The sequence below is a fragment of the Haplochromis burtoni genome, unplaced genomic scaffold (assembly GCF_018398535.1).
Source record: "Haplochromis burtoni strain Fernald_Lab_line unplaced genomic scaffold, NCSU_Asbu1 Contig_513, whole genome shotgun sequence".
NCBI classification, from domain to species: Eukaryota; Metazoa; Chordata; class Actinopteri; order Cichliformes; family Cichlidae; genus Haplochromis; species Haplochromis burtoni.
Genome location: NW_024582874.1, coordinates 85,667 through 97,632, shown reverse-complemented (window position 1 = coordinate 97,632; position 11,966 = coordinate 85,667). Strand labels below are relative to the sequence as shown.

Below are 11,966 nucleotides of genomic sequence, written 5' to 3'. Positions count from 1 at the left end.
GTGTGTGTGTGTGTGTGTGTGCGTGTGTGCGCGTGTGTGTGTCTCTGTGCGTGCAGTTATGGCAGAGCAGTTCTGAGTGTGTCCTCAGATGCCTCTGATGTGTCTAAGCAGTAGCTGCTGCAGTCTGTGTTGCCATATTTTGTCCTCATACTGAGGTCAGGCAACCCCCAGCAGCAGCAGCTCTTACGTAATGCAGAATTTAGCTTTCAATACACAAAGACTCCCACTTATTATTCTCGGGCCCTTACTGGGCAAAGACACCCTCTTGTTTCATACTAGCTAAGGGATTTTGCTTTTGGAGGCTTGTTTTTTAGCAGCATTGATTGCTTACTGGACCTACAGCTGGATGGTGAAAACAGTGCAGCAGTGCTGATGTGACCACCCTTAGAGATCAAGTGGTCCAAGACAACTGAGCTGAACTTCCAGCTGAAAGAACCGGAGTTAATCTGTTAGCATCAAGCACATAACAAGCAAATCGTTTTTCTTTATGGAATCAGTGCTGGTTCAAACACTTTCAGCACAAAGGCTGAAGTGGGAGTTCATTTCAAAGGTCGCCTCTTCTGGAGCCTCTTTAGCACACGGCTAAAACAAATCCAAGCCTTAACATTAACGAGTATGTGGGTTAAACTGCTGTTTTCCCAAACCCAAACATTAGAGCTAACAGGTGCATTTCCATTTCAGTTCAGATAGCCAAACAACCCTGCTGTCTTTACATACAACTCATTGTTGCAGCCAGGTACAAAAGCGACCCCCTAAGACTTCCTCCTTAAATCCAGCTTCACAGAGTTACATATATGACAGTTTTTGAGTTAAATGATTAAATTAAACTCATACATTTACTGTTTTATGTCCACTTTAAAAAATAAGCCATACATGACAACTTAGGCGTTACAAATGTAAGACTGGAACTGGAGTGGAACTGGTTTCCCCTCCTTTTTAAATCAATCCAGCACCTCACCGAATATAAATTTCAGTGTGAGCCGCATCCAGATGCTATGTGAAAGATGAAATGACTACATCTGAACAGGCGTTTGCAGAATCTTATGGTTCAGGAAAAGCAGGTTTGCAGTTATGATCTTCCACTTTTACATGAAAACATTGCTGCTTTCAGATGTGTCACACATTTGATCCATTTCACTTCCTTATTGGTTTGTTTTTTTAATTTAACAGATGCAGACACATTTGTCTAGAGTTGAATGTTAACCAATGTTAGAAAGCCAAAAGCTAGCCTGTTACCATCAAATGGTAAATGGACTGGTTCTTACATAGCGCTTTTCTACTCATCTGAGCACTCAAAGCGCTTCACACAACTTGTGCATTCACCCATTCACACCCATTCGCACAAGCACATCTTTCTAAGTGCTTCATAGCTAACATTCACACACGTTCATACTCCGATGGATCCATCAGAGAGCAATTTGGGGTTAGTATCTGTGGTGGGACCTGTGATACCACAAGAAAAGTCTGCTAGCGCTAACACTTCTTTAAAAATAACACACAACAGAAGTTTTCAAAATCTGAGGTTCCCCAAAGTTTAAACTTTGCATTGCAAAGTTAGCAATGCTCAAACAAAATCAGCCAGCAGAGCTCAGTGTTGCCCTCTAGGGAGACGGTTAAAGGTCAAGCAGTCATGATGAGTGTTGACGCTGTAATGAGCGTCCTATTGCGCACTGACTCGCCTGCTAGGAGCTGTTCAACTTGGCGCACACACTTACCTGCACTCACTTGTGCTGCTTCACAGTCGGTCTTCGTCCCTCTTTCAGGCTGAGCAGTTCACCATCGGTACATTAAACACAACAGCACAAATCCAGCATGAAATTTTCCCCCGCGGACTGAGCTGAACTACTCAAAATTTGTCTAAGCTAAAAGACCTGAGGTGCAAAAACATTCACCAAGCCCAGATCCCATTGTTTCACACAAAAGTGAACACTTAAGTGCAAATTTCAGCCCCGTGGACGCTGTATCTGGTGTGATGCAGACAGTATGTGCAGACGACTTCAGAGTGGATTAAAAGACTAATATTGAAATGAAACTTTCTGCAGATATCTGTGAACGTGCCAAGATCGGTACAAGGAAATGAGGCATGAACGATCAGCATGTTGTAGGCAGAAGTAATTACATTGTAAGTCATTTTAAGTAGCACGCTCTTCATTTTAAATTAGCAGGTATTTTACGGGAAAGGAGACCAAAAATATAGTGTAAGTGGTTTAAAGTTTGCAGAAAAAGAATCAATATTTCCCATCTTCATTGTAAGTAGTTGGACAGCTGGCAGTATTATGGAGTGGCTTAACTTTGACTAACTTCCTGGTATTTTACTGGAAAGGATGTGCTGCTTTCCAAAGTTATGGTAGTTGAAAGAGGAGAACAGTCACATTCATATTGGTAACATAAAAGAACAATTGAATACTAGAACATCCAGCCGTCATGCACATCAGCATAATTGATGTTAAATAAAACAAAGATCCAAAAAGGCAAGTTTAACCCAGAGGCTTTGGGAACATGAGAGTCCTGTTAGGCTTCAGGATTCAGCGTCTTTACAACACATTCGTACTCCTGAAGCGTAACACGCTACGCCATGTGACAAATCGCTGGTATGTTACGCTTTCCGGTCAGCCACCAACACATTCGGAAACAGGAGGAAACATGAGAACCGTTTGGCCTAAATCTACACATGTACATTTATTTTCCTCTCATCATGAATCACTCTGGATAACTCTAACACCATTAAGAGTGTGGTGAAGCTCGGCAATGGTCTCGTGGGTCATTTAGCCTTCAGATAGTTCCAGCAAGTCTTTAGCAGGCAGTTAGAGTGTCTGCTGATGACGTGGAGACTTTTAAAAATGCATCTCTGACTGTGCTGCCACAGCTAGCATATGTCGCTAACTCCACGAGCCGCCAGCGCTGCATAAACGTAGAAAAATAAATGTTCCGTGGTGTGATTGGACTAGTGGGCGGTATTATGAACTGTTCCCAATGTACCTGTGCAATTTATGTAGAAGTAATTTGTTTCATTCTTTTCTTTTTTACAGTTTTTTTATGGGTGGGTGTAAGGTCGATGCTGGATTGTGGAGCGCTGTAACCCCACATGTAGTAACAGCTCTGACTGGAAGTGAAGCAAGGTCATACGAAGCGTGCAGCGACCACGGTTACAAAGGCTTCTGACTGATTGGTTCTGGCTGCTAGTACAACTTCTACTGTTGCCTTACAGATGTTTTCTTTGAGTGATGGGTGGCCAGCAGACAGTATGGTGTTTCTAATAATAGCACAGAAGCAGAGCGAATTGAAAATATTTGAAATATCTTCCTAATCTTCTTTATCGAGTGGTGGTTCGTGTACAGATTAGGGAGCAAGGTTCCATACTGTGCACTTCAGGCTCCGCTCCTGCTGGTTTCAGCACCTTGGACAGAACCATAGCAGTAGAAATATGTGCCTGATTGTATGTAGCCTGTGATCTCATTGGGGAGACAGAGGGACCGACCCAATCCAGCCTGAGCTCGAGCACCAGTGTTTTTGAGCGAGTGGTGACCCTGCCGACGGAGTGTTTTCTGCCTCCTGTCGAGACAGACGATGCGCACCCCGCCACGGCCCCGTGCACGTCTGATATATGAAAGCTTTTTTGACTTTGGGTGGCGTCCTGTCTGTTCGCCTCACTGTCACCCTCTGTGGACACAGCTAGGGGAGGGTTGCCAACGGTGTATCCCTCCTTCTCTCCGCAGCTACTCCCCTCCCTCCATTACTCCCCTTCCTCAGTCCCTTCCCGTTTCTTCTATTCCTTGCTCTGTTTGTCTGCTCTTTTACGCTCGCTCATCCTAGAAATCCTCTTTTCTGCTTTTCTTATCTCTTCTCACTGAAACGTCTGATCAATTCCTCTCTGCGTCCTCGCTGACGGCAGCCTGCCTTTCCCTCCTCGTCCTCATTCCGCAGACTCTTTCCGTTTTAACCTCTTGCACCCAAACAGTCAGTTGGAGGTCTGGGACTTGTTGGACAAGAGCTGAAGCATGATTACAGGGTTAGAGAGGAAAGGAGAGGGCTGTGCGAAGTCAGGCAGTGTGAGGGGAGGCGCTAGCTGGCGGGGCCTGGGACCTGAACTAGACAGACAGTAAAACGTCACCACACCAAAGCCAGACTCCCCGACTGTGATCGCGTGTGTGTGTCTGTGTGTTTGTGTCTCTGTGTGTGGTGATTTTGCGTGTGCATGTGTGTATGTGTGACTGGGGGTTCACAGTGTTAGTAGCTCACAGCCAGCTGAGGCTGCAGTGGAGACAGACAGAGGCACTGAGCAGCACATAGCAAACACCACTGATTGTTGGTTGTGTAGCACTGGGATATCTGCTTTTGGAGGAAATTTAGCAGGTGAGAGTACAGTTGTGTGTCTGTGTGCGTCTTTCTTTCGTGCAACTGTGTATATTTTGGCAATGCCTGTTGTATTTGTGTAATGTGTATGCCAGCATGTTTGTGTGATTTTGGTAGCCTTGTGTCATTAAAATGAAGACATCAGCATGATCACCGAGGCGAGTGAACTAACATCCAGTCATCTGTGTTGCGGCTGCAGGTAGTAAACTGACCTCGGGGGGACAGACGGCAGCGTCGCACCCGGAGCCGCAGGGGGAGGTGTGGCCACACTCGCTTGACCAGCAGCAGGCCTTGGCTTCAGACTTCTTATCAGGTACAGAGTTTAATGGCTCCACAGTATCGTCCTTTCATCTTAACTTGTTAACACTGATTCACGACATCGCTTGGACCTTCTGTGGTCACAGTGGGACATTTTCAGGAAATGATGTCGTTTTTGACCAGAAAAACTGGACTGGACCAGTGCTCGAGTCTGACTTTGTAGCTTCCAAACCAGTGACTGCCCCATATCCAAACCATCTCAAGGTTTTCTGTCTCAGAATTAGCTCTAGATAGACTTTGGGCATCACATATACACACAAAGCAAGTGTATCACTAACTGGAAGCATGATGTCCAGGGAGGATTTAAGAAAACTGACATTGAATATATGTCTAAATATTTATATATAAATTGTTGATTAAAATGTTTGCATCAGTCGTTCTCTGTGATTTCCAAAAAGCTTCTCACGCTGGCTGCTCCTTGCCTGGGCGCGTCTTAAAGGCGCTCGGGCCCAGAGAAGCAGCGCAGTTGGAGCTTCACGTTACTTTGCTTTGCATGGTGGAGCAGCCTCAGAGTGTAGCCACCACGTTTCCAAACCCATGCAGCTTATTCGCTAATGGTTTTTGTCTTTGTCCAGTGTAGATACAAATTATGTGCATTACATGGTAAAAACCCAAATTATTGTATAAATGTATCATTTTAAAGTAAAGATTGAGCGGCTCAGCCTCTTTGGGCCACTCCTCTGACTCCCACTCGTGTTTCTGTATAAAGTCACACCTTTTGAATCGTTAATGCCGTCACGCCCAGTGGCGCCTCCACTCAGTCGACTTCTCTTCTATATATTTGCCTGCGTCTCATCGCTCTCTCTCTTCTCTTCTCTTCACCTTTTCCATTGCTCCCTCCTTCCCTGCTGCCAGTCTCCGTGGCAACTTATTCTAATCCTCTGGGCTTTCAGACCAGCCCCGCACAAAAGATGGATGCTAACCTGATGGGAGCGTTTTCAGGTATCCTCCCAATATTTCCTTCTAACAGAATCACAGATGTGAGTGTTGCTGTAACAGCAGTGCTGAGATATTAAGTGTGCGTGCGTGCGTGCGTGCGTGCGTGCGTGCGTGCGTGCGTGCGTGCGTGTGTGTGTGTGTGTGTGAGATATGTAATTGAATGATGCTTATCATTACTCAGCAACACTGTCTGATGGGGTCTGTGTCACTACAGAGTCTCCTACTTACAAACACAGGGCTCGCTCATGCATGGAGAGCCTGCTGCACATGATGAAGTGCTGCGTTGTGTCTGCAACTTTGATATTGTCATATTTCAGAATATGAACACTGTAATTATCTATTGTGTATATTTGAAGTAAGGGCTTTGTATCCTGTGTGCGTATGTGGGTTATTGTGTTAACCTCAGAGCAGCCGAGTAGCACTGAAGTCATGAAGTTGAGCATCATGCGCTCCTGACCTCTCTGTGCAGACACGGGGCTTGTGCAGAGACTGTCAGTTAGCTCCTTTCTTCAGAGCCAGGTCCATTTTTATCTTTCCGTCACAGAAGACACATTTGAGATCAACATTTTCATTCTCATGACCATTTATTGTGCGGAGCTTTCTCCGGTCATGGACAGCCACTCCAGTGTTTACTCTGGTGTTGCTCCAGTTTAAGTCGTTCCTCCTTTTGCTTTCCAGGCTTCATCTGCATTTTGCACTACTCTGTGTGACTAATTATCATGTATGACAGTGCTATTATTAAATATGTGTTCTGGGCTAAAGTCACTGTCTTCACATCCTGTTGATGGCTTCTTAAAATTTTGGCGGTACAGTAGCTGCAGCATCATATCGTAAGTATCTGTATTTCTAGCCTTTCACAGCTGACGGCTGAGCGGGCGACACAATAACTCAAGCAGGAAGTCTCAAATTGATCCCATATTAAAATGGATGTGTTGGGATCTCAGTGATTTTCCTTGTGTTTGAGCCTTTCCTTCTTTGGCTTTGCTAACACGTTCTCACAGTGAGCGCTCTGTTTAGCTTCACATTAAACTCAAACACTCTTTGATATGATTTGGATTTCATAGTTGAATCGATTACTACCAAAGCAAAGTCCCTGAGGCAGCAACCAGCCTGAGCACTGACATTTCCAGCACCCTGCTGCAGTGTGTGTGTGTGTTAACTTACAGTTAACAAGTCCAACGTTTGGAGTCTTTGTTGGTCAGTGTTGGACACCACTGGTGAACTGACTTGTATTTGTACCTGTTTTGTTGGTGTATTTGATTTCAGCATTGTATGCTGAAAGAAAAACAAAAACATTTTGAGGGAACGGACTCAAGCACGTGACTTTCATTTATATATATATATTTCCATTATTATAATGTCAGCGCTGAAGCTCTGCCTGCCAGAACAATCGCTGTGCTCAGTTTCTGCAAACATACCTTAGCCTTCATCACTGTGGATGATTACAGCTCATTATTTCCTTCCTCATTAAAAATGCGACTTCCAACCAGGAACTTTGCCCCAGAATAGCCAATAGTTGTCCACGCTGATGAATTGCACTTGTGGATGTGACCCTTGTTGGTTGCATGCAGAGCTTTAGCCGTCACTGGCTTGGTATCTGCTGGTAGCTTGCAGAGTGACACACACACTCACAGTGTGAGCTATAAGGCTGAGTTATGCCTTTCACCATGCCAGCCTCTGCAGAGCCAGCTCTCATTGTTGTCTTAATGAGACCTGTCGTCTCTGGGCCACCAAAACACCCTGCAGGCTTGGACACACACACACACACACACACACACACACATTCTGACCCATACAAGTACAGCTGACACGTGCATCAGTTTGGGACTCATGCAGGTGAAGAGTCTCGTTCACTGTTGCGACCACGTTCATGACCTCATCTCTCACACATGCTGTGTATGTTCAGGCCCCTCCCCTCTACGAGCGTATTCAGAGCTGTAATGTTGACTGCATTCAGGTTGTATGTGGTGTTTTCTTTGACCTTCTTACTGTTTCTTCCTCTTCTCTTCACGTCACAGTGAGTAATGCTGTCGGTGCAAAGAGAAGGTTTACCTGTTTGTCTGCTTTCTTGTTCCTCAGGTTTCTCCCAGCCTGGAGGGATTGGGATGAACGTGGAGGTGGGAGCTGCACCCCTTCAAGCAGAAAAGCCTCCAAGTATTGCAGATCCTCAGATTCTCACACCTCCAGCAGGATCAGTCGCCCCTAAGGAGCACAGCCCCATGCTGCCCGAACCACAAGCTCCTCGCAGCCCTTTGGATGTATCAGCAGGTAAGACTCATGCATTGAACTCACACGCCACAGTGTTTTTCTTCAACGCCAGTTTTGGTTTTTTAATCTAAACTAAAGCACAAGGTAACTTTAGTTTCAACTTCTCCAAATAGCTTGTCTACGGATCAGCACCTTTGCATTTCCTGTGCATTTAAAATTCGCTCAAACTGTGTCGATTTTTCTTGTTTTCCCTTAAATTAAGTCAAAACTTGAAGTGAGAACAGATTAAGAGTATTGTTGCATGTGTGTTGCGGCTGAAACCGTGTATTTGATTGACTTTGAGTTTTAATTTTGAAGATGGAAAATGTTTTAAAGATCACGTGGTTTGGTTTGAATACTCATAAATGGCTTGTAGCAAAGGCAACCTTCGCACTCCCACCTGAAATAATTTTTGAAACACACATACTTGAATGATGTGGACAAAAACACAATTGGAAATGAACTGACCAAATCAGTGAACTATTGAACCTTTAGTGTCTAAGAGCATGTCCTCATAATGTAGGTGTGTGTGTATCTTCTTCCAATCCCTGCACCACAATAACTGCTCAGTGTGGAAGCCGTGTTTCCTGTTATGCTTGCTCGTCACTCGTGCTGTACATGTTGGTGTAGCTGCAGAAAGGAGGTCAGTGATCTCTGTGTTGCACAAAGACACACTCAGCTGTCTGTGTCCTTCACTGTCCACTCTTTATGACTTTGGACCGGCCGATCGCAGACTCTGCTGCTCTCCAGCCCAGTGTGCGTGCATCCTAGAGAAGCAGAGTCTTACTTGTTGTCTTGCTGTGGCTTGTGTCGCTTGACAGAGCTGTGCTAAAATGCACAAAAGCGTCACAGCAGCCGAGGCACCTGTAACTGCAGGTGGTCAGCTGTTAATCAGTCTGCAGACTCATGCACCCATAGACGCCCTTTTAGATCAGCTAACAGGGCTTGTTCTTCTCAGACCCCAAAATTGAAGGTTTGTGTATGTCAGGAAAAGCTACAGGAGTGAAAACAAATGTGATGTACTGTACACACAGAGCCTCCAGAAGTGGTTGGCTATGTTTAAGAATGTCTGTCATTCCTGAAACGTTTGTGTTCAGCCCCTTGAATTAAAGCTAGACGTCTGCAGTCAGATTGTTTTAAAGTTCACTGTGGTGAATCCAGACACAAAGCTACAAAAAATGTCATTGTCCAAAACTTTAACTGTAAATTCCCAAACAGTCTCAAATAGCAGGAGCAGGAAACAAACACTAAGCGGTGGTAAAAATCCTGAAGGATCAGCAAAATTCCTAGTAAGGAAAAGTCTTACGTTGGGCAGGAGAAGCATAATGCAGTGTCGTTTCTTTGCTGTCTCAGCTCCATGTAGATTTATAGGCTGAACCTTTAAATCTAGTTGAAGCCCAACGATGTGTGTCTGCAGTCTTCTGATACTGAGGCTTGATCTCAGAGTATCCAGCTGCACACAGACTGTCTTCAAACTACAGTTTCTTTCTCCAAACACTCACTCAGATTGTGTCAGTCACAGTGTAGTTAATGCAGACGAGTCACATAATAATAATATTAATAATAATAAAATATTCCTGAATAACATCAGTATTGTTTTCTTAATTGTCATTATTGACAAATGTTTTTGGATAATTGTAAAAAATAAATTCGAGTCAGAAACAAAACCATCAAACAGGCTCCTAAAGAGGAAGGAGGAGCCTGTTGATCGCGTGCCTCATCACATGAGGTGTGGAAAAGGGGCGTGGTCATTATCAGCAGAGGTTTCCAGTGAAAACATTGTGAAAACATTGTCTCACCCTATCATGTGACCTACTCAGATCACCATCGAAACTGGATTATAGATGGCAGGGAGCATTTTCTGCCCGGTGGTGTGGGGTCCTGATTACTCCAGGTTTGTGTTTCAGAGGGTGGTGGGAGTCAAAGAGGAGGTACTGGTCCATGTGTGGGGGGGCTTCAGGTAAACTTCAGTGCTGAGGTTTCTATTCACCTCAGTGTCCATCCATCTTCCTCCACTTATCCGGGTTGCGGGGGCAGCAACCCAAGCAGACCAGCACACAATGCACCCGACTCCTGTGGCGCCTCCTGTAGGTGTGGGCCTGCAGGAGGATTGACACTCGCCCTCGGGCACCCTCTCCGGTCCTGGCTCCAGGGCGGGGCCCCGGTAACCCTATCCCAGTAAGCTGAACTGGTCCCTTGGTGTTCTGCTCGTAGAGGTTTTCTCTTTGTCTCGTCCCTCACCCAGGACCAATTTGCCATGGGAGTTTAGACCAACAGTGCACCTCCCCTTGTCAGGGACGACTCTCACTAGGGCTTAAATACCTGGGCCTCTCCACCATTTGGTCTTAGAAGCGAAGAAGCTTCTCTTATTGGAGGTGAAAAGTCTTCAAGATAAAGTCCAGCCGCTTTTCTACAGCTGCCCATTGAAGTGTGTGTTTTATGTCTGCCTGTGAAGCACTCGGGAACACAGAGTGACTCAACTTTGCAGCAAACCCTAGCCCCCTCCCTCTTCAAGATCCAGACTGCACATGCTTGAACCTTTGTCTGACTGCCATGACACCAACTGACAGCCCACAGTGCAACAACAAACTGCACTGAGCAGATGTAACCATGTACAAATAATAATCTAATAATAATAATCATTCTGGCCCAGTAGACATTTGTACTCCAGATATATCCTGAGTCATCTTTAAAATACAAAATATCCAAAAAGGCTCAGAAACTGTATGTTAAATACTTTTGTAAGATAATACTTCTGACTTTGCAGCTGCCATTATTGACAAAATGAAGATATATTAGAAAGTACAGAAGAAACTGGGTATGACATCTTAGAGAGTTCTAGAAATCCTCAGAGTAACAGCTAAATGAAAGCCAGGATCTGCAACATGAAACTGCTGTGAGATAATGACGCATCAGTCCATTTGAAAGTTTTTTAGAGTCCCTTATTTGGATGGAGCGGTAGGGTGTCAGCTAAAATTAGCAAACCTTTCTGTTGATCTGCATCCATAAACTGTATGATGACCACTTTGAAAACAAAACAAACAAACGATAGAATAAAAAAAACATACACGAATACAGTGGAAGCCCAGATGTCCCAGTTTCCCGCTGGGATTTGAATCTGGCAGCATGAAATTTGTCTTAAAGCTCCATGTGGGCATGCAACGTGATCTGTGTCTACAGTGGTTTGCAAAAGTATTCGGCCCCTTGAACTTTCCCACATTTTGTCACATTACAGCCACAAACATGAATCAGCTTTATTGGAATTCCAGGTGAAAGACCAACACAAAGTGGTGCACACGTGAAAAGTGGAACGAAAATCATACATGATTCCAAACATGTTTTACAAATAAATAACTGCAAAGTGGGGTGTGCGTAATTATTCAGCCCCTGAGTCAATACTTTGTAGAACCAGCTTTTGCTGCAGTTCCAGCTGCCAGTCTTTCAGGGTCTGTCTCTACCAGCTTTGCACATCTACAGACTGAATCTTTGCCCATTCTTCTTTGCAAAACAGCTCCAGCTCAGTCAGATTAGAGGGACAGCGTTTGTGAACAGCAGTTTTCAGATCTTGCCACAGATTCTGGATTGGATTTAGATCTGGACTTTGACTGGATTTTCGTTCCACTTCTCACGTGTGCACCACTTTGCAGTTATTTATTGGTAAAACATGCTTGGAATCATGTATGATTTTCGTTCCACTTCTCACGTGTGCACCACTTTGTGTTGGTCTTTCACCTGGAATTCCAATAAAACTGATTCATGTTTGTGGCTGTAATGTGACAAAATGTGGGAAGTTCAAGGGAGCCCAATACTTTTGCATTCACTGTATTTCTTTTGTAAGTGGTAGGTTTCTTTTGAACAAGAACGTTTTCCAATGTGTGAAGCCAAACTTAAGAAGTGGTGCGTGCTATTTATTCGGGTTTGGAGGTACACATTTGTAAAATCTTGGGTGAGGATCGCAGTCACATTATATTTGTAAATCTTACTGCTTGTTGATTCATAACCCCTTTTGAAGCCAGTTTCACTTCATATTTTATACTCTGAGATTTCATTTCCCTTTTTATCAAATCAAATCAAATCACTTTTATTGTCACATCACATGTGCAGGTACA

The 11,966-nt window shown here is 44.4% G+C and overlaps 1 protein-coding gene across 11 annotated transcripts in view; it reads left to right on the top strand.

Annotated features, from left to right (window-relative positions):
• LOC102294047 (microtubule-associated protein 4) overlaps nt 1-11,966 on the top strand; it is a 163,263-nt gene that overhangs the window by 84,875 nt on the left and 66,422 nt on the right. For 8 of the 11 annotated variants that reach the window (XM_042214063.1, XM_042214065.1, XM_042214071.1 and 5 more), the window contains 3 exons: nt 4,553-4,666; nt 5,527-5,613; nt 7,690-7,878. In XM_042214063.1, the coding sequence (XP_042069997.1) occupies nt 4,553-4,666; nt 5,527-5,613; nt 7,690-7,878 (390 nt within the window). Of the gene's footprint in view, nt 1-1,352; nt 4,354-4,552; nt 4,667-5,526; nt 5,614-7,689; nt 7,879-11,966 lie in introns of those variants that run through there. The other 3 variants (XM_042214069.1, XM_042214067.1, XM_042214072.1) reach the window with 2 other exon arrangements.